The 22,835-nt window shown below is 57.5% G+C and overlaps 1 protein-coding gene across 1 annotated transcript in view; it reads right to left on the reverse strand.

Annotated features, from left to right (window-relative positions):
* Nucleotides 1-22,835, reverse strand: part of CARM1 (coactivator associated arginine methyltransferase 1) — a 41,264-nt gene that overhangs the window by 6,484 nt on the left and 11,945 nt on the right. Inside the window, exons 3-8 of the mRNA XM_065873825.1 lie at nt 9,080-9,205; nt 6,692-6,798; nt 5,638-5,742; nt 3,657-3,767; nt 2,398-2,575; nt 144-234 (exon numbers count right to left, since the gene is read on the reverse strand). Coding sequence (XP_065729897.1) covers nt 144-234; nt 2,398-2,575; nt 3,657-3,767; nt 5,638-5,742; nt 6,692-6,798; nt 9,080-9,205 — 718 coding nt within the window. The remainder of the gene's footprint in view (nt 1-143; nt 235-2,397; nt 2,576-3,656; nt 3,768-5,637; nt 5,743-6,691; nt 6,799-9,079; nt 9,206-22,835) is intronic.

Here is a 22,835-nt window from a genome sequence, read left to right on the forward strand (position 1 = left end):
CAGCAGGACACAGTTGGGGCAGCCTGCCTTCTCTCCCAGCTGGCCCTCATCCAGCCCAAGTCTTTTCGGTCCTACTGAGGATAAGGAATAAGAGAAAGGTGGGGCCATCCCTGAGAAGGCAGGACACCCAGGGGCACACTCACCAGAAGTTGGCCTTGGTGAACTGCTCCATGTAGAGCTGTTCATCCGTGAAGGGTGCGAGGTGGACATCACCAATGGTGGGGAACATGTTTCCTGGGAGTGGGGGCAGGGAGGGGTGCTGGCGTCAGGGTGGGACATTCAGCAGGACCTGGCAGAACCTCCAAAGGGCCCCAGGACCCCAGCTCTGGGCCTTCCCAGCCTCTCACTCATCATTCACTCATTCATGCACTCAGGCAATGAAGAGATACTGAGCACCTACTCTGCCAGCGGCCACTGAATACTTGACGCACACCTCCTCACTAAACCTGTACAGCTAGCCAGGGAGGCAGGGGGGCCTGGCCTCAAGTCCCATTACAAGGGCTGGGAGACAGGAAAGCACCTGCCAGAGCCTCAGGGGTAAGTAAGCAGTGCCTGGGGTGTGGCCAGGCCTCCAGGGGCCCTGCTCCGTCAGCCAGACCGTGTCTCTTGGAAAGGTGTGCAACAGGGAAGGCAAAGGAAAGTGCTGTGGACAGAGCAAGGGTGAGCCCCAGGCTATGGCATCACGGGCCCCAGCTGAATCCCCACCGCAGGACTGCCCAGGCTCTGGCAGGCAGGGTGGACTACTTGCATGGCCTGAAATGGGAGGGGGACTCAAGGAACAGACAGATGAGTCAGAGCCAGTGGCAAGGAGAGCCAGGGCTCAGGAGGCCCCGCCTACTTCTAGAGTCTAGGGCCCCAAGTCACCTGGCCTCCAGATGTGGGCCTCCCTCCCTCCTCTTATTCCAGAGAAGAGTCCCTGAGGTGCTGGGAATCTGCCTTCTCAAGCCTTCCTTCAGCTGTAGCCACTGGGGTGGGGAAGGGAGGGGCTCACTGGCCCAGAGGCCACAAGCCAGGCCCCCTGCCCAGGAGGAGCCCATCAGCCCCCCGGGAGCATCATGGAAAAGCGCCCCCAGCCCCGAAGGCACCTAAAACTGTGCAGCTGCGGGGAGGGTTCCCTTAATCCCCCAAAAGAGCTTCCTGAGATGGAATGAAGCCATACTCATGCAGGCTGAAGGGGAAGAGGTTAGCCCCAGGCCTCATCCCGGACAGGCTGCTTGACCAGTGGGATGAGTATGCAGCTGCCCACTGGAGCCTGACTCCTGTCTGTCCTTCCGTCCCATAAGGAGGAGCCCACATCCTGCTGGGGCTGCTGCTCCCCACCACCCCCGACTCCCACCACCCCCAATTCCCCCCCACCCTACCCCCCGGCTAGCTTGGCCCATCAACAGGGCAGAGCATGAGAGCAGGTCTAGGACAAGCCTTGGGGCAGCCTGGCTTCCCACACACCTGGATCGCAGGACAGAGCTGTGGGGAATGGCAGCCACCTCCTACCTCCCACCTCTCGGAGTGGAGCCTGAGGCAGGTCCTTCCCCACAGACCAACTCCTCCCCTGCCCTCCATGGGGCCGCAAGTGCACGGACCTCCTGTGCTCTGCCCTGGCGGGGGTCGTCTTATACCGCACGCACACACACACACACAGCCCCTTTCCTGTACAGAAATACTCAGAACGTGCCCAGAACTGAGCAGAGAAACGGACACACTGGCAGATGTTCAGGGCCACGCACAGACCAGACCACCAGTGACACAGATGAGCAGGTGTCAACAGTGACCCAATGACCCCAGAGCACAGACAGGCAGGTAGTGACACAGACAGGAGACCACAGCCATCAGCTGCCCCCCAACACACAACAACCCCCATCCCTCTCTCTCTCTCTCTCTCTCTCTCTCTCTCTCTCTCACACACACACACACACACACCCCATGGTGATGAGTGCAGGAGTCTGTCAGGCTGAGGGCAGGGTCTACAACGCTAGGAATGAAGACGACAGGGCAGTTCCTCGGGGAAGGTGCCGGCCACAGAACGTGTCCTGCTCCGACCACAGCCCAGCCAGACACTGTCCCCCATGGGCCATGAGATGCCAGAGGCAGCCCAGTGGCTCTCTGCGGGCCTGAGGGAAGCCCCTCCGTACCCTGACCGAGCAGACCAGGCAAGTGGACACGTGGCCTCGTTTGGGGCCCAGCCAGCTGAGGTCAGGTCTGGGTAGGGAGTGGGGATGAAGGCCCAGATGCCCTCTGTACCCCAGGCCGCCAGCTCAGGCCAGTGGGGAGCTGAACCACACCCGTGCTGACTAAGCGGCAGCCAGGGGCTCTCTGAAGGGGCCCCCAGGTGCGCACCCCTGGCCTCGGGCCCAGGGAACGCCCACCCAGGCAGTGGCCCGCACCGGCAGGGACACTCACCCCCAGGCCTCAGGTACTTCTTGGCGTGGAGGTAGCTCTCGAGCATGCGCTCGTTGAAGAGCATGTAGCCCATGGGCTCTGAGATGATGATGTCCACCTGCTCGGGGAGCGAGACCTCCTCCACCTTCCCGGGGATGACCACGATGCGGTCCGTGAGGTTGTTACTTTTCACCAAGACCTGAGGACGGGTGAGCCACAGGGGTCACGGGGGTCCTCGCGGGGGAGGGCCTCCGTCCACACTCAGCCACCAGATTCCCCTCTGCCTCCCTGTTGGGTCGCCCCTCCTGCAGCTCCGCAGCCTCCTGATGTCACCTTGGGGACAAGGACAAGTAGGCCTTGCTACAGCCGCCAAAGCTAAACCTGGACACACCTTCCGACCATGCGATTCCAATGCTAGGAATCTGCCCTACAGACGTAACCTCACACGGAGAGGGGACACGCGTACAGGGGATTTGGTGCAGCGTTTGTGCTACAGACTGAGAAGCAGACTCAGTGTCAGTTACAGCCTGTGTCTCAACACACAATGGTTCATCCAGGCAGAGATGCTCTGCAGCCACTAGAAAGAGTGAGGAAGCTCTTTACATGATGACACAGTCATATCCCAGATGTATCGTAAAGAGAGCAGAGCCAGGTGCAAGACGGTGGCGTGTACATTCGTGTGGGAGCTGGCGGGTGGAGAGGCCCATGGGGGCTCATGGAGCGGCTCTGGGGAGCTTCTACATACGTCTGTCTCCCTCCAGTGGGGGGGATCTAGGTGGTTGGGAGCCAGAGGTCAGGGAGAGAAGCATCCTCACTGTTTACCTTTGTAGCTTTTAGGTTTTAAACTTTGTGAATGAGGGCTTCAGTGCCAAAAAAGCATCAACTGACAAAATGAAATCCTGTTGTCATCCACCTCTCAGGTGGGGCTCAGAGAGGTGGGCGGCTTGCCCCGGGCCGAGATCCCACCCTGGTCTGTGTGACTGCACAGTCCAGCCCCTGAAGCACCAGTCCATCAAGCTCCTGAAGGCCCCAAATCACCCCTGAACCCGGTGGGCCACCATCCTTCATGGAAGGGAGACTACCTCAGGCCCAGCAAGCCCCTCCCCCTGAAACCACTCAGTTTCGGGGACAAGAGACCAAAGTAGAGAATGATATTCCCAGGCTCCCCTGGACCCAGGGGTCAGGTCTCCTGGGGGCTCCCAGCAGGGCTGGCTTCCCCAGGCTGGAGCAGGCACAGAGCTGGGGCACGGAGACAGGTTGGGACCCCGAGGGCCACGGACCTCGGCGTGCTGGGCCATGGTGCTGGCTTCCACCGCGTAGATCTTCCTTGCTCCAGCCTGGGCGGCGAAAAACGACAGGATCCCAGAGCCGCAGCCGACGTCAAGAACAATCTGAGGGAGGAGGGGGCAGTGAGGACAAATCAGTGGTAAAGTGACGTGATCGTAAAGGTGTGTGTGTCAGGGGGCGCTCCCTCCCCGCAGACCCACCCACGGAGCACGCTCTCCGGCCTGCGGCCTGCGGCCTGCTTCCCCTCTACACGGACAGCTGCCCACGAGGGTGCTTTCTGAGAGCCACAGGAGCCTGCAGTGTGGATCCGAAGGTGGTAGAGTGGGACTTCTAAGGACAGCTAGGATGTTAAGACCAGTACACACTCTCAGACCCGATTCAAGAAGGAATGGTGTGCGCTGTCTATGCAGCACGTGGGAATGAGTGCTCACCAGGTAAGGACACCTCTGAGCCCCGCAGCAGAACCACTGAGACGCAGGGCTGACTGGCCAGGGCCACGCGGTCAGTAGGAGGAGGGCAGCCTCCCACCCCAGGCCCCACAGGGCAACCCCGCAACCTGGGAAGAGCCCCGGGGAAAGCTCCCACTTGGGTGCCCTCTCCAGGGCTGCTGGGCCCCAGAGCACAGGCTCTGGGAGGAGTCCCGGCTAGTGTGCGGTAGACTGTCCCACACTCTGGATTCGTCTGACTGCTTCCGCGCACAAGCGGAGTCAGGATAAACGTTTCTGGTGCGCACGCGCTAAAGGAGACCTGCTCTGGGCGTGGCGGTGGGGCACAGGGCGAGCGCCCAGCAGGGGGGCTGGTGCTGTCGGGTGGGAGGGCCTCGGGTGCCTCTCAGAGCTCTGGATGAACTAGGAAATGGATCTGCGTCCTGGGAGAGCTGGAAGAGGCTTTGCTGAAGGGACACTGGCTTCCCGGGCCCCAAACACTGCCCCAATGCTGCCCACGCCAGCCGCCAGGGCATAGGGATGGCCGCTGTGTCGAGGATGACTCCTCCCCAGCCTGTGGGGCTCAGGCCCTGGGACCGGGAGGCTCAGTCACCTGAGGGGATTCTCAGCAATGCTGGGGGAGTGTATCACCAAGGCGCCGGATGACATAGATCCACGTGGATCATGTGGAGAGTCCCCTAGATATGTCGAGAAAACCACAAGCTTTCATGTGGTTAAAAGGGAAAATCAAACTCTAGGCCATGAGAAGAGAACAGAATAAAATTTCACCTCCCAATATATATACTCTGGTCTCTTTTTAATCACGAGTATATAGTTGATCCTTGAACAATGCGGGAGTCAGGGACGACGCCAACCCCACCACCCAGTAGAAAATCTGAGTATAACCATACAGTTGGCCCGCCATATCTACGGGTCTGCAGCCGCAGATTCAACCAACTGTGGATCGTGTAGCACAGTTGATCATATCTATCGAAAACAGGCTGCATATAAGTGGACCAGTGCAGTTCAAACCCATGCTGTTCAAGGGTCAACTGCTCACTACTTGGTAACAGTAAAAAGATTTAAATATATTTTAAATATATTTAGGGAAGTGACTTCACCTAGGGAAGTGACTAGATTACACTACATCCACGTAACTTAACAGTACATGCCAAGACACAACATTAAGTGGGGGAAAAGTATTTTGCAGGAAGCGAATGTAGAATACAGTCCTATTTTGTATATCTGTATTTTAAAAAGATTATAACCCTAAAATATATATGCTGGGGGAAAATTTTGGAAGAAGAGAGCTTTACTGTTGGCAGTGGTCATTCTGGAGGGAAATGACAGAGGCCTTTCACGCCCATCTGATACACACTGGGCTTCTACAAAAAGTAGATTTTGCTTTTGCAATCTGAAAAAATTAAAGATAAAATCAATGAACAAAGGGGGAAAAAAAAAAATAGAGGCTACTGAGCCAGTGAGGTGGGCACGGAGCCTGAGGGAGAGGGAGGAAGGCAGCAGGGTGGATGCAGCCGGCCCCGCTCACCTTGTCCTTGAAGTCCGTGTGGTTCTGCAGGATTGCACGCTGGTAGGTGCCTGTCCGCACGTAGTCCTGCATCATGTTCTGCTGCTGGGACAGGTAGCCATAAAACTGGAACAGAGACATGCCAATGGCACAGGGCACGCAGCAGACAGACGGCCGAGGCCCTGGCCGACCCTGTGACAGAGGAGGGTCCACTTCGGGCAGAGATCTCCCTGGGGAGGCCACACCCCCTCTGCTGGCCTGGACTCCCCCGGCTACCTGCTCCAGTAGAGGGAGCTGGAAGCTAGAGGCAGCCCCCAGGGAGGACACCACCGCCGTCGCTGTGGCCAAAGGACACAGTTGGTTGATACCTGGTCCTGGAAGCCACCCAGGAGAACTCAGGATATGCCACACGCAGGGTTCTGGGATCAAGGGCCACCTGCCCCATCTTAGGGGCCCCAAAGAAGTGGAGGAGTGGATCAAACAGAACCCTAGAACTCAGAGCGCCAGGCAGGTGAGGTGCTGTGGGGTCTCTTTGTAAGACAACAGGCGATCGGGAGGCAGCGTGGCACCTGGGCAGGGGCACAGGCTTTGGCATCAGGCAGACCTGGCTTCCCATCTTGGCTCTGTTGCATAATAGCTGTGTGACTTGGAGCAAGTCACTTAACCTCTCTGAGCCTCAGTTTTCTCATCTGTAAAATGGGGACAACAATAGTACTTACCTCCTAGAGTTGTTGGGAGGGTTCAAGTACTTCCGTACGTGTCAAAGCGCTGGGGCCAGTGGCTGGCATGCCCTACGTGTTCAGGACATTGTAACTATGCTATCATTACTCAAAATGCCTGTGGACCTGAGCTTCACCTGCACTCAAATCTTTCCAGCAACCCTCGTAGGCAGGCACTGGCATCTCTGTTTCACAGATGAGGAAACTGAGGCCCAGCAAGCGGAGGAAACCTGCCCAAGGTTACTCAGCGAGTAAGGGGCAGAGCCAGGACATGAACCCGGGTGGGCCTGCCCTGTGCCACATGGCCTCTGGGGGCCACCAGGGGCAGCAGCCTGGCCCAGGCAGTATGTACCCACCTGGAAATACTGCACAGCAGAGGACTCCTCCGTGCGCTCACTGAACACCGACCGCTCCAGGGTGTGGCCCCGGCAGGTTTTCAGGATGTTATAGAAGGAACAGAAATCTGGAAGGGGGAAGCTGGCTCAGGGGTGGCGGGCTCTGTCTAGGCGTGCACCCCAACTTTTCTACCTTGAGCACAAGTGATCTGAAACCGCCTCCCCGACACACACATACACACAAATGTTGAAGTTGAAGGAAAAGAAGAAGGGCAGCCAAGACTGCCCTTGGTGACTGGCACGGGAGAAGGCAGGTGTCAGGGGCGAGCGTGCTCCACGCGGCTGGCGCTGCTTCGCCAGAGGGCAGCTTGGCCAAAGCCTTCAAAGGATGACCCGGGCATCAAGTCTCTGGGACTCACCCCAGCAGATACCCGTGGGTCCACCCACAGCTCACGGCAGTGTCTGTGGGTGGCAAGTGGACACAGGGACACCACCCCAGTGTCCGGTCAGAGGGGACTGGATGGACCGCAGTGGACACTGAGAAGCACATGACAGAACCAGTCAGCAGGGGTCTGCAGGACCAGGTGTTACGTGGCAAATGAACTATGTTTATGAACACAGACCACTAAATTGCATCAAGAAAAAGAAGCAAACAAAATCATGAAGACAGATAGGATGGTGGGGGCCAGGGGCTGGATTGGAGGGGTGGGAGAGGGGGAGTTAGTGTTTAATGGGAACAGAGTTTCAGTTTAGGAAGATGAAAATGGGGGATGGAGATGCATGGTGGAGATGGCTGCATCTCGTGAATGTGCTTTAATACCTCTGGAACCTGGACACTTGAAAATGGTTGATGGCAAATTTTACGTTAGGCGTATTTTAACACAATTAACTAAAAGACAGGACTTCCCTGGTGGCGCAGTAGTTAAGAATCCGCCTGCCAACACAGGGGACACAGGTTCGATCCCCGATCCGGGAAGATCCCATGTGCCGCGGAGCCACTAAGCCCATGCGCCACAACTACTGAGCCTGCGTGCCACAACTACTGAGCCCTCGTGCCACAACTACTGAGCCCGCACACCTAGAGCCCGTGCTCTGCAACAAGAGAAGCCACCGCAATGAGAAGCCCGCGCACCTCAACGAAGAGCAGCCCCTGCTCACCACAACTAGAGAAAGCCCGCGTGAAGCAATGAAGACCCAATGCAGCCAAAAATAAATTAAAAAAAAAACAAAAACACCTAAAAGACAATATCTTAAACATATACAGTTTGGGAAGATAAAACAGTTCTGGAGCTGGATGGTGGTGATGGTTGCACAATGAATATACTTAATACCACTGAAATGTACACTCAGAAAGGGTTATTAACATGGTAGAATTGTTGCTATGTATACTTGACCATGATTTAAGAAACTGATAGGATTGAAAGGAAAAAAATCAGAATATAACTATCCATGAAGCAGAAAAAGACTAGGCGGATCTAAAACATCAACTCTTAATGACAACCCTGTTTCTGTAACTTATTTTTTTAAACGTTGAATTGGGATTGATTTTGGATAAGGAAGGAAATGGAATGTGGGGCTTCTGGCAGCAGGTGGTCAGCCACCTGGCTGCTTTCTCCCAGCCCGGCCTTCTCTCAGCTCTGAAGCCAGGCCACCTGAGGGCGGGTAGTCCTGAGGGTCTGGGCTGGGGGAGCCTCCTCTCTCCATCGGGGGCACTGAGACAAGTAAGAGGGCTCTGGGGAAGCTGGGGGCAGCCGTGGGTGGGCGGCCTCTCCATCCTGGGCTCTCCTGCCCCAGCCCCTGCGCCGACCACCAGGCCCACTGACTTCGGCTCTGCAGGGACCAAGCCTGGTTGCTGGACCCTTCGAGGGGTCTCCAGCCCAGGGCGGCTCACCACCTCCACTGCTGACCCCCACCCAGAGCCACCAGCAGCACTCGCCTGGGGCTCCACAAGCCCTGCTCGTGTGTCCCCCAGATGGGTCTGCTTAGAACCCTCCAGAGCCTCCTCTGCGCTCGGAACAAAGCTTCTGCCAACCTCAGGACCTTGTCTCACCCCAACCACTGCTGCGGGAGGGCTGGGCCCCTGACCCCCGTGTGACCGGCTCCTCCAAGAGGCCTGGGGTGTGGGCAGGTCAGGACAGGCCTCTCAGAGGAGGGGACATATAAGCAGAGCCCAGAAGGACCCAAAGGAGCCGGCGAAGCCTGGGGCAGAGTCCAGGCAGCGAGCACGTACTCTTACCGTGGACATATTTCTACTTGGGAATATTTCTACTTGGGATGTTGGTGGGGCATTCGCTGGGTCAGATGAATGGGCTTTACCCGGGCTCCAGGCCCCCCGCCCACCACGGCTGAGAGCCTAAGCCCCCTGGCTCTGGGCACTCCGTGTGCTGCTGGGACAGAAGGGAGACGTACCGCTGGGCGTGGCGAACTGGATGAGGACGCTGTTGCAGCCCAGGGTGATGATGAAGGACTGCTTGCCCACACGGCTGCACTCCGTCTCCCGGGACACCGAGCACTTGAACACACAGACGTCTTCATCTGCGAGAGGAGGGAGGCGGACGTGAGCCGCCAGGTCCCGGGGCCACCTTCCCCCCACCCATGGCACCCCAGATTCTTCCAGGGTGCCACAACACCCGCCCCACAAGCGCTGCCATGTGCCCTGCCTGCCCAGCCTACGCTGAGGACGAGGCGGTGGCTGATCAGCATCCCCAGCGGGGACACAGGATGCAGTCTGTCCAGCAGGAGAGGACAGGTGTCCACAGGGCAACCGGGGCTGAGGTGAGGGGACGGGGAGTTGCAAGGCACTGGGGGGCCCAAGGGGCACGTTCCCTCACGGAGCACCTGCTGGTGCCAGCCCCATGTCGCTCCTGGGCACTGAGGTGGGAAGACACAGGGGAGAGAAGGCCAAGCCTGGCAGGGTCAGAGGGTCACAGGAACCCAGCGGGCAGCCCAGGCCTAGCTGAGGGAGTCGGGCCTTCAGCCACCAGCCCCTCTGTGTCACACGGGGGTGTCGTCGGCCTTCAGAGCTGAGCAGGGGTGGGCGGGGGTCAAGAAAGAAATGCCAGTGGCGCCTCTGCTTCCTCCCGCTGAGCCCCTTCCTTCTTGCATGTATTGTGAGTGTGGCCACAGGACCCAGACGGCCTGTGTTCACGCCCCACCTACTCCACTTAGTGTGTCACCAGGGCAGGTCTGAGTCCTCAGTTTTCTCATCTGTCAGGTGGGACTAACGGTGGGGCAGGGGTCAGGCCCAACACACGCATACAGGAAGCACTGCATCCCCGCACCCGCCACTACTACTGTTACCAGTCATTCACTCAACAAGCATGGGGCACCCCACCTCAGCCGAGCCGTGAGACACGGCACGACCAGGAGACAAACCGACCCGAAGCTGTAGCCCTGACGTGGGGCAGCGGAACAGACACCCTGGTCCCACCACGAGGGGACAACAGACAGTGCCAGATCACAGGGCAGTCTGCAAGACAACCTCCCTGGTTGCCTCAAAACGGCCAAAGTCAGGAAAGGCAAAAATTGCTGGGAAGTATTCCAGAGTGAAGGAGGCTAAAGAGACGTGACCATCAAATGCCAGGTGTGGTCCTGGACTGCAGCCTAATGAACACCGTTCAACAGCTACAAAGGCCAAGTGGGGAAATGTGTGGACTGCAGGAGCCATAACTTCAAATGATCTGGATGTGACGGGAGCATTATTCTGCAGAACAACAACGACAAAATATATTTACAGAGAGAAGCATGAGTACAAATGTGCAGTGTTCCCAATCACCCTCGTAACAGCCAAAACAATCTTGAAAAAAAAAACCAAAGCTGAAGACTCACACTCCCCGATTTCAAAACGCACTACGAAGGTATGGTGATCAAAACAGAATAGTATTGGCAAATGGAGAGACATATACATCAATAGAATTAGAGTCCAGAATAAACCCTATGTTTATAGTCAGTTGATTTTTTTTGTTTGTTTGTTTTTTATTTTTTGGCCATGCCTCATGTGGGCCATGGCTCACGGGCCCAGCCGCTCCACGGCATGTGGGATTTTCGTTCCCCGACCAGGGATCGAACCCATGCCCCCTGCCTTGGAAGCACAGATTCTTAACCACTGGACCACCAGGGAAGTCCCGTATAGCCCACTGATTTTTAGCAAGGGTCCTGAGAACATTCAAGGGGCAGAAAATAGTCTCTTCAACAAATGGTGCTGGGACAGCTGGGTCTCCCTGTACAAGAGAATGAAGCTGGACTCCTACCCTCACACCATATATAAAACCTGACTCAAATTAATCAATGACCTAAACATAAGAGTGAAAACTATAAAACTCCTAGGAGAAAACAGAGGGGTAAATCTCTGAGACCTTGGATTTGGCAATGGATTCCTAGATATGACACCAAAAGCAAGAGTATCAAAAGAAAAACTACATAAACTGGACTTCATCAAAATTATAAACTTTTTGGGGAATTCCCTGGCGGTCCAGTGGTTAGGACTCGGTGCTTTCACTGCCAGGGGCCTAGGTTCGCTCCCTGGTTGGGGAACTAAGATCCTGAGAGCCATGCAGCATGGCCAAAAAAAAAAAAAAAAAAATTTAAATAAACTTTCTGCATCAAAGGACAGTATCAAAAAAGCGAAACGGGGGCTTCCCTGGTGGTGCAGTGGTTGAGAGTCCACCTGCCGATGCAGGGGACACAGGTTCGTGCCCCGATCCGGGAAGATCCCACATGCCGCTGAGTGGCTGGGTCCGTGAGCCATGGCCGCTGAGCCTGCGCGTCCGGAGCCTGTGTTCCGCAATGGGAGAGGCCACAACAGTGAAAGGCCCACATACCACACACACACACAAAAAAGCGAAACGACAACCTACAGAATGGAAGAAGATATTTACAAATCATATACCTGATAAGGATCTATTGTCCAGAATACATAAAGAACTCTTAACAACAAAAATATAACCCAATTCAAAAACGGGCAAAGGACTTGAAGAGATGTTTCTCCAAAGGTATACAAATGACCAGCATGTGAAAAGGTGCACGTCATCATTAGTCATCAGGGACCTGCAACTCAAAACCACAATTAGATACCACTGCACACCCAGCAGGACGGCTGTACTTTCAAACAAAAAAGGGGGAGATAACACGTGTTGGCAAGAAATTGAATCCCTCAGACCCTGCTGGTGGGAACTTAAAATGGTACAGCCGCACAGAATTACCATTTGACTCAGCGATCCCACTCGTTAGGTATATACCCCAAAGAATTGAAAGCTGGTATTCAAATGAATACTTGATGCAAATATTCAAAGTGTTACTATTCAAAACAGCCAAAAAGTAGAAACAACTCAGATGTCCATCAACTGATGACTGGATGAACAAAATGTGATCCATCCATACAATGGGATATCACTCAGCCATAAAAAGAAATAAGGTCCCAACCCACGGATGAGCCTCAGAAACTATATGCTGAGTGACGGAAGCCAGACATAAAAGCTCACAGGTATATGATCCCATATATGTGGAACATCCAGAACGAGTCAGTTCATAGAGACCGAAAGCAAAATTCGTGGTTGCCAGGGGCTGAGGGTGGGAGAATGGGGAATGACTGCTTAATGGAAGCAAGGTTTTTCTCTTTGGATGATGAAAATATTTTGGAAATAGAGGTGATGGTTACCTGATACTGTGAGTGCACCAAATGCAACTCAATTGTTTTATGCTATGTGAATTTTATCTCAATAGAACAAGAAAAATGTTCTGGATGTGAAGGGCCTACGGGTGTCCGCTGTTTAGTGTGAGCCCTAAGCCTGGGCCACAGCCTGGAGGAGGCTCCTGGGGCCACAGCCTGGGTTTCTGCCAGATGACCTCCCACCTCTGGAGCCAGATGCCACCTCCTGGAGGGAGGGGGGAGCAGGGCACAGGCAGCCTCCTGACAGCGGGCAGGAGGGAAGAGCGGATTGGGAGGCCAGCCCCGGGCTCACAGCCACGCCACACCCACAGGGGACCCAAGACGAGGTGCTCCCAAGTCCAGCTATAAATGGGTCTCAGGAAGGGACCCGAAACCTTGACGTGGTACCCATGCCCACTCCTGGGGCAGAAAATAAAGCCGATCTGTCAGCTACTCCTGTGTGGCAGCGAGCAGACCAGGGAGGGCCTGTTTACAAAGCAGCCTGGCAACCCGACCAGCTGCCCTAGGCAGCCCCTGCAACCTGGCGCCAGGCAGGCGACCACAGGGACCTGTGGCTAAGGGAAGCTTGGCCGCATCCAGAGGCTCGGGCCAGGGAAGCCAGGGCTAAGGGCAACCTGAACTGTCCCATCACAGGTGGGACCACCAAAGCCCATGGTGCCAGCATTTTGTATAAGTCACAGCTATACACCCACAGGCCTGTCCCTGGCACACAGGGGATGCTAGGTAAATATATGACAAACCAAAAAATAATTTTAAAAAGCCGGACCAGGCTCCTACCTCTTTTAAAGTCTCAGGAGAAGTCCAAGCTCTCGGACTGGCAGTCAAGGACCTCCCCTCCCCAGCCCCTTCCCATGGCCACGCTCAGCACCCCAGTCCCCAGTGGGCAGGGCTCTGCACCTTTGGTCCATCGCTGTTCCCCTCCCCGCCCCCTCACTGGAAGGGGGCCCCCAGGACAGTGGGCAGAAGTGGTGGCGCTGGGCCTATCCCAGCCAGGTGGTGAAGCCTGCCTCCTGGGCCCCGGGGGAGGGGTTCCTGGGAGAGGGCTTCTCCCCCCAGGAAAGGGGCCCGGAGCCCACAGGGCCCAGACCCAGCAGCGGGCATGTGGTGCAAGAGGCAGAACTGGTCTCTGTGCCCTGCCTCCAGAAACGAAGCCAGTAAGCACCACCCTGGTCACACCAGCCGGCACATTCGGGGGCTGTTGCAGGTACGCGGCCCCGGACAGGTGGGGACAGGAAGCGGGAGAGGGGCTGGCAGACTGCCGCGTCGCTCTAACTGGGGGCGACCACAAAGGGGGCTGCAGGCCAGGAGGCTGTGCTGGGATCCCCCCCGCAGCCAGGTAGGGCAGAGCCGGTCTCCCTCTTCCCTGAAGTGATGGGATGGGAGGGCTGAGCGGTGAACAGGCTCCGCAGAGGCTCACCCAAGACGGGCTCTGAACGGTTTGAAACGAACTCGGCCCAAGGAGTACTAGTCATGCCGCAGCCATCACAAACGTGTCCACCCTGCTCCTGGACCCGGCCTGCCACCCCGGGGTGGCCTCCCAGCCACCACACTGCAGTCTGTCCCGCCCAGGCTCTGGGGCCAGGGGACGAGGGGCCGGAATAGCCAGGGACAAATCCACAGGCAATGCAGCGCTCAGGGTGCAGCGGGGGGAGCTAGGAAAACCACCCCACCTGTCTTGCTCCCTGGGGAGCAAGGCCCCTGAATATCCAAGTCACAAACACTGAGCTTCCACAGGCGGCGTGGCCCAGCACCCACCCACTCACACCCTGCTGAGACCACGATGGGGCTGGGAGGCCAGACTGTGAGTAATAACTTCCCAGGTGCCAGGCTCTGTTCCTGCGCTATCCACGGACCCCTCACAGCACCCCTGTATCTACTGCTACCACCCCCACTGGCTCCGATGAGAAAAGGGGGCTCAGACAGGTTAGGTATCTCGCTCAAGGTCACAGGGCAAGGGGCTGAGCCGACTGGCTCCAGGTCTGTGCTCCTAGCCAGTGTGCGCACCACCCCTCTGGGCTTCTTTCTGTAAAGGACCAGAAAATAGATACTTTCAGCTTTTCAGGCCATTTAATCTCTGCTACTGTGACTCAACCCCACTGCAGAAAATATGTAAAGGAACATGGCTATGTGCCAATAAAACTTTATTACAAACCCGGCAGTGGCGTGAGAGGAGACACCCTCCCCATCCCAGAGGGGGTGAGGAGAGCCGGGGGGCCAGAGTGACGAGGATCCCCAGGTGCTGGGCACTGAGGCCAGGGGCACAGGGGCACTGTGGGAGGCTAGAGATGGCACCTGACCAGCCAGGGAAAGAGATTGGGAACAAATGCTCCAGCGAGAGGAAACAGCATGTGGGAAAGCAGAGAGGAAGGGGGGTGGTAATACGGTGATCTATAATACATATGTTATTTGGTCCTTGTTCCTGGTACAGAGCTCCTAAAACTCTTGGCATTTCCCAAGTGATAAGAGCGATAAAGGTGTTTTTTATGATTCATGTGAAGCCCCCTTCAACCACCCCAGGATATAGGACTTAGAAAGCCATGTGGGGACCAACCAAGTAATTAGAGGGTCGGAACTTTCAGTACCCCCCTCCTCAGCCTCCAAAAAACCCCAAAAGGACAGGGTTCAGGAGAGCTTCTGGGTTGGTGAGCACGTGGAGGTGCTGGGAGGTTGGCGCCCCCGAAAAGGGCACGGAAGCCCTGCACTGCTTCCCACACGCCTCGCCCTGTTCAGCTCTTCCATCTGGCTGTTCCTGAGTTGCATCTTTCTGTATTAACCAGTCATCTAGTAAGTAAACTGTTTTCCTGAGCTCTGCGGGAGCAAATTAATCAAACCTGAGGAAGAGGTCCTAGGAACCTCTGATTTATAGCAGGTTGATGGGAAGCACAGATGACCCAAGCCGAACTTGCGACTGGCGTCTGAAGTGGGGTGTGTACAGTCTTGTAGGACTGAGCCCTCAACCTGTGGGATCTGACACTACCTCCAGGTAGACAGTTTCAGAATCGAGTTGAATTGCCAGACAGCCGACTGGTGTTGGAGAATTGCTGGGTGTGTGGGGACACCTACCCAACACCTGGGGATCAGAAGTGTTCAGTGTGAGTGCTGAGAGCAGGGGACACACACAGGCGCAGTGTTTTTCCTTGCAGGGGCCCAGCAGGGAGAATGGGGGCGACTGGGACTTCCTAGCTGCAGCCCAGAGAGGTTGCAGAGGCTCCCAGGCAAGACGGGCGATTTGTAGGAAGGCTGTGGCGGAGGTGAGAGAGGCCCCGGTGGACCTGGGGCTCAGAAGTCTGGCTCCCCCAGAGCCACGGGCAGTACCCAGAGGGACCCCGTGCCGAGAGAGGGCCAGGGCTGGAGGGCAGCTGCTGTCCCGGCAGGAGACGACGGAGGCTGGGAAGCAGGCGGCTCTCGGGTACAGGCTGCCTGCCCCCAGCCAGCACAGCGCCACCCGATGTCCCTCCCAGTCAGTTCCCTGGACAGCACCGTGGGACCCAGGGCAGCAGAATCTGGCAGACACTGAGGCACGGGGGCTCCCCGGTCCCAGGTCTGAAGGCAGCACCCTGCTTCCCACCCTCACTCCTGGGCCCAAAGCGGGGCCTGGCACCCAGGAGGGCCTCAAAAGAGCTGGCGGCCTCAGGGAGGGGTAGGCATCCTCTCTCAGGGACACTGACCAGAAGACCCCGGGGGATGTGCTAAGCCTCCAGTCATGTCCCAGTCACAGCATCTAATGCGGCTGATTTGCTGTGTTCTCTTCCCTGCTTGCACCCCTCAGTGGTTCCCCAGAGCCCTCTGGAACAAGTCCAAACTCCTTATGGGGCTCGTGAGCCCCTGCTAACACGGACGACCTCGACAGAGCCCCTCCACCGCCCCGTCAAGCCACGCTGACCTCACCACCCTCCAGACCATGGGCAGAAGGCCTTCTCTCCAGCCTCCGTGGCTCCGCAGACCCTCCCTGGCACCCTGCCTCTCTTCCCCTGCATCCCTGTTACCTCCTCCAGGTGGAGGAAGACCAGGAAGGTTCTCCAGCACTTCCTGGACGAGCCCTGATCGTAGGCTGACTCCTTATTGAATCCAGGGCTCTGCACGTCGCTGGTCCAGTGCCCAGCCCAGCACCTGGGGATGCTGACCTGCACGGCGCCCACCCCAGGGCCTGGGGTCAGGGAGACTGGGCCCCTTCCCTACATGCAGGAGGCAGCCAGAATGGGGGTCCACTTGCCCAGGCCGAGGGCGTGTGTGGCCTGGGGAAGGTCACTTAACTACTGGAAGACGCTGGGCACTGGGCAGCCCCACGGTAACCTCTGCCCTCTCTCCCCTTCCCCTTTGCTCTGGAACAAGCAGGGGGTCCTTGAGCCCTTCAGGCTGGACAGACCTGTGTCAGAGGGACCCAGTGGAATAGAGATAAATGCCTGGAGTCAAGCTCTCTCCTCCCGTAGAACCTTCCATCCTCGTGTGAGATGAGAGCGTCTCTTTGCCTCTTGGACAACAGAGAGGTGGAGGGCAAGACAGGAGAGCAGCCACCAGCTCAGGGGGAAAAGAAAAGCAACAAACACAAAAAAGGGCCACATTTCAAGTCCTTGCCTTTCTAGCAGAAAAACTATTACAGCCACAAGCAAGGCATAATTAAAGCTATTTACCTTGGCAGACTTGGGGGTGGGGGGACGCCTGTCCATATGTGAGGTCTTTTATTAAATCACCTCCTACCGCCAAATAAAACACAGGCCGTTCACCTTCCAGAGGAAAATATTCCACAGGAGAGAGGAGGGTTGGGTGAAGAGGAGGACGAGGCATGGAGAAATCAGGGTGCTCTCCTCGGCCCACCCTCTGCTCGGGGCCATCGGCTCACTGGGTGGCTCGGCCTGCAGCCCGCTCGGTGCCAAGCATGGGCACGAGGGTACCGCAGTGAACAAGCCAGCCAGGCCCTGCCTTCCCACGCTCCCGGGCGCCACAGGGAGGCAGGCGACACCAGTGAGAAGGCCAGGTAAGAGGGGCTGGAGGGACTCGGGGGTCTGATACACATCATGCCCTGTGCAATACAGATTACAGGCTGCCTAGGCGGCGACATCCAAGCCGAGCCAGGCCCTGGGGGGGATGCAGGGCTCGCCTTCCTCAAGGGGACTCCCGTCTTCCAGAGGCACCAGGCCCCACTGCCCCGCTTCCGCAGCAGGGAAGGCCAGGAGGGCAGTGGTCAAAATGAATGGGCATCCAGGGAGACCTGGGTTCAGGGCCAACGGTGCCGCCCTCCAGATGTGACTGCGGGCCTCAGTTTCCTCATCTGTCCAAAGGTGATCGTGGCACAGCCTGCAGGGTGAGAGGACACAGCCCACTTGGAGGGCCCCACCACCTGCCTTCACCCCGAACCTCAGGAGCCCCATCTGTGCAATGGGGATGAAGTGAGGATAAAACCCTCCCTGCCGTGAGGATTCCATGAGATAAGGGAGGCATTAGTAAGTGTCCTATGCACTGCGTAATCAGGAGCAGCCATGGTTACGGTCTCAGAAGAGAATCCCACCCCGGGGAATCCTAGCCCGACTTGGCCTCCGTCTCTGGCTGTAACCTAAGCCGGCTGCTCCAGTGCTGTCCTCGCAGACGCTCCGAGCAGCTGCTGCCGCACTGCCCAGCCCTGGGGTATTTGAGGACCATGAGGTCACCCTGGGCTCCTCTGGCCTGGCCCTGTCCCGGGGTGAATCCCACCCCCTCCCCCAAGCACCCCGGCGCACTGGGCCAGCCCCCATCTGGGCATCTCTGTCAAAGACTTCTGACCCAGAAGTCCGCTTGTGGGGCCTTATCCTACAGTTCTACTTCTGAATGTCTGCAAAGATACACCTAGATAACAGCACTGTCCAAAGCAGAAGAAAACCTAAAGAGCCACTGAATGAGTGAAAGAAGGTACAGCCAATGGAAAGGCATAGATTTCTGTCTGTAGACGCTGACATGTTAAGATGACCAAGCCGCACTGTTAGGGGCAGATGGTGTAAAATACACACACACCACAGGTGCAAAAATGAGCAGGGGGGCCGGGGAGGGGGAGGGGCCAGGCATGCTGCCTGCCTGGGGCTTGTCTAGAAAGAAACACCACAAAATGACTGCATGGTTTAAACCTGCAGAACCTTGAGCCCAGTGGGTTCCTGGGGAGATGTGTGCACGCAAGCCCGTGTGTGCCTGAAACACCGCGCAGCAAGGGCGCGCCGGAAGACGAGTGGCAGCGCGGGGGGCAGGCCAGGATCAGGCAGGACGAAGAGACGGGCTTTTCATGTTACACCCTCCTGAGCGGTTTGAATTTCTACCACGTTCCTGAAGGATAAGCAGACAAAAGGCAATCGTGACAGCGGGGGAGGCCTGGTGCCCACTCAAGTCGCCTGGGCCCTCTCCGAAGTGAGCAGGTCAGACCCTGCTGGTGTGGGGGGAGGGTAGTGGGAATGGCTCTGATCCCTCCTCTGCAGCCTCAGGTCCTGTGACCCAAGTGACCTGTAGGGCTGGAGGATGGAGGACACTGGCTTCTCAGCCGGTGATGTCTTGCCTAGCGCAGGCCTGCACCCAACCCTCCCCCCCTTACTGGGTGTGATGGAGGAGAAGCAGCAGGCGGGGCCAGGCTGGGGTGCCCGGGGCCACTAGAGACTTGGGTTTCCTGAAGCCTCCCTGCCAGGGAGGCCACGGCACGTGCAGATCCCAGAACTCCAGCTTTGGAGTTCGTTAGACCCAGCTTTGAATCTGGGCTCTGCCACCTGGGGCTCCACCCACCCCCCCAGGTCGAGGAAAATAAATAATAATGCATCGCTCAGCACCGTCATCAGGACCAACACACCCTGTGCCCAGCCCAAGACCCACAGGCACATGGCAGGGGTCCTGAGCACAAAACATCCACCTCGGGGCCCCACAGCCCCATGGCTCTCTGACCAGACGCAAAGACTGCAGAGAAGGAATCCCAGAGAGAATTCTGGACACAAGGCCACACTGGGCCCAGACCAGGCATCTGGCCACTGGACCAGCCCAACTGGGCACCCAGCCAGGCTTGGTGCAGGCCACTCAGACCCAGAGCAGCCATCTGGCCGAGGCTGAGAGGCACCAGCTTCATACCGTGATTGGAAAAGTCTTGCTCCTAGGTTTCAAAGGTACCAGGTTGGGTCTTTAGGCCACGTCAACGTGGCCTCTTGTGAAGGCTGACCACCGGTGTTGGCTGAACAGGAGGTTACCTCCCTGGGAGGAGACAAGTTAGGGGGCCCTTTGCTCTATGGGCAACGTTTTATCTCTTAAGGTGGCAGTGACTGCTCTTGGTGTTGGCTGTATTCTCCTTCATTCTTCGAAAATATTTCACAATATAATAGCCACCCACCTCTGCTGGCCCGCCCCTTGTCACCTCTCCCCGCCTTCCAGTGGGGCTGACCACAGGCTGGAGAAGAGGCCCTGCACTGGAGACACCCAAACCTCCTAAGTTAGCTCTGGCTTCAGGGGGTCAGGGGCCGGGGAGGGGGTGTCAGCAGGGACTCCTCTCAAAGGGCTGGTCCATGGGGGCTGGGGGGCGATGTCTGCCTTTAGGGGTTGGAGGCTTTGGTCCCGCAGGCCTGGTCTGGAGGGGCCCAAAGATAAGTCTAACTGTGGGGTGTGCGGAAGGGCAACCCCAAGAGAAGAAGGACCAAAGAAAGGGCTTGGCTTTTCTGAAAAGAATACTAGGGGCTCCGACTGGGCGGGAGCCATTACATGCAAATGTCTGCCCCCTCCATGCTAATCAGCCTGCAGCCCTGGGCTTTGTGAGCTACAAAAGGAACAGCAGATGTGCGCCTGTTCCTTGGCCCATGAAAGCACGGGGGCTTAGCGGATAACTGGGGGCGGGAGGGCGGGGGGTGGGGGGTGGAGGCAACTAAACCAGCAGCCCAGCCCCTCACTCCATGCGCTGGGCTGCCGGCCTCCTCTGCCGGCCTCCTCTGCTGGGCCTTTCTTCTCTGGCCATGACTTTGAAGCTGTTGCTATATGTGGTACCAGGCAAACACCTAACGCAGTGCAGTAGCTCAGCTAATGCTCCCACCCACCTGCCTGGGCACACTTAGCTCACTTTCAAGAGGGGAAACCAAGGCACAGAGAACTGACATGCTGGGAGCGGCTCAGCCTGGGGACTCAGCAGCTCATGAAAGAGAGCCGAACCCCATCCCAGTCTCTGGGAGGAGAGTTGGCCCTGGGGGGCTGTGGGGACCACGCTCAAGGCCCTGGGAAGGACATGGGCCCTGGGCCCGGGCAGAGCCAGGCCTGGCTGGTTGACCATGGCTGGCAGGCACCATCTCCCTGAGCCCGATGGAGCCTGCCTCCTAGGGCTGGAAGGGATCACTGAGGGCAGCCACCACCTGTGCCAGCAGGAGCTGGGCTGGCAGTGCTCCGTGAGGACGGAGGTGGGCAGGCGAGCTCTGTCAAGGGCAGCTGCAGGACCCCCTCAGAGCAGCTGGTACGCTCCACACTCTGGCTCCCGCAGCTGCCGGCGACGCTGCGCCAGCATAGGCAGCTGAGCCAGTCGGTGTCTGGGGAACTCAAACATGTCCCTCCTCTGGCCAGCTGAGGGGCCTCAACCCTCAGATCAGGGTGGCTCCAGGGAGGCCAAACCGGAAGAGGCCGGAGGACGAGGCAGAGGCAGCCTCGGGGGCGGAGTGAAGGAGGAAACCAGCTCAGGGGGCTGAGGCCCACTTGCAGTCCCAGTGGAGGGCACATCGACAAAGAAAAAGGTGAAACAGGATGTCCTGGGGCCTCACGGCTGCCGGAAGGGCCTCCGCCAGGCCCCCGGAGCTCCGGGAGCCCCTCCAGCCTCAGAGAACAGGATGTTTGAGGTAGGAGGGCCCCTTCCCGCCCACCCGAGGCTGCCTCACCAGATGTTGCCTCCAGATGTGGCCCAGGCGAGAGGGGACAGAGGCTGCCTGACACCATGACGGAATCGGCAACGAGGCAGGAATGAGGAAAGACTGGCTTTGGGCTCCAGAAGAATCCACCGGGGCCACTGCCCCGACACAGGACAGAAACCACAAGGGCCAGGTGCTACCTCTCCTTTACGGCATTGACTCCTCACCTGCGCCCAAGGGGTGGCAGGGCTGAGTCGAGACGTCAGGGCCAAAGCTGGGTTGGCATCCAACTGTCGCCCACCACTGAGTGCCTCAGTTTCCTCCCTTAGGAAACGGGGATGAGCTGTGGCTCCGGTGGCTCCCCAAGGGGCTGTTCTGACGGCGAGGCAAGTCAATGAACGTAAAGTGCCTGGCACGGCGCCCGCCCACCACATGTTTGAGCTCAGCCCACGTCAGCCACGGTAGGGCCTCAAAGCGGCAATAGGCAGGGCATGGGGGTGGCGTGGCGGTGGAAGGGAGTCAAGGCCATGTGACCCGTCAGCATCCCCCACCCAGGGCTCATCCATCACTAGGGACGCCAACCTCCGGTCACACAGAGGGCTCAGAGCAGAGCCAGGCTGTGCGGAGGTGGCCTTCGGGACACACAACAGAAGTCTGGGAGCCCCAGCCTGCCTTTGCTTTCCCCTCCAGCTCAGGGAAGAATGTGGCAAGCCCCTGGAATGTCCCTCTTGGGTCTGCAGGACGCCCCCCAGTCTGCCTTTGATTGTACTTACTGACGTGCCCCCTGTGGGGAGATTAAGAGAGCATCCCTTTTTCATTAGAGCACTGATCTGCCAGGGTCCCTGCGGCCGACCCCGCCAGAATCTCACCAGTTCCTGTGTTGTCAGGCAGGTTTCTACACACAGAACCATTACACGAGTAACACATCCAGCCAAAAGGAACCCCAGCCACGGGAACACAATTCGCGGGGGAGCAAATACGCCAAACAATCTTAAAGGAAAACAACAGCTCAGAGCCGCTCTTACCGAAGCTGTGGGCGATGAATCAATTGAAAGAGACAGACAAAAAGAGGGAAGCAAAGGGGTTCTCCTCTCACTACGCAAGGAATGGCGGTTGGTAGGAGACGGAGCACACCCGCCGGCCCCCCCGCCCCGCCCCACCAGTCTGGACCTGTTTTCAAGTATGCACTGCCTGGCGTCAGGGGACAGACCCACCTGACCAAACAAAACCCACCCAGAGGCTGGGGGACAAGTTCTAAGTCTGGCTTTGGGTGGCGGTTACATGGATGCACACACTGTCAAGTGCACCTAAGGCCCAGGCGTCTGTGTGTGTTGATTAAACAACCATTAAAGTAAGTGATCTAAAGAATAACCACCAGGGGAGACGCATGAGGGCCACAGAGCCTCCATATCCAACTCCTGCAGGCGTGGGTGAAGCCTGGTCTCAACTTCCTTCACAGAACTGGTTTTCAGGGAACAAAAGAGGTGGGTGTGGGAGAAGCCAGGGACTCGGGGTTCTTAAACCAAAGGTCGGAGCTGTGTAGCGTAACAAGCGTCAGGGCAAGTGCCATGGTTTCTCCGGGCGGATGTGAAGGGTGCCAACAGCCCCGGCCTGCACTGTTCCTGGGACCCCGAATCCTGAAGCTTCCCAAGCAAGTCCCGGAAGTGAGAAAACAGGAGGGTGA

Source organism: Phocoena phocoena, chromosome 3 (assembly GCF_963924675.1).
Source record: "Phocoena phocoena chromosome 3, mPhoPho1.1, whole genome shotgun sequence".
Lineage (NCBI taxonomy): Eukaryota > Metazoa > Chordata > Mammalia > Artiodactyla > Phocoenidae > Phocoena > Phocoena phocoena.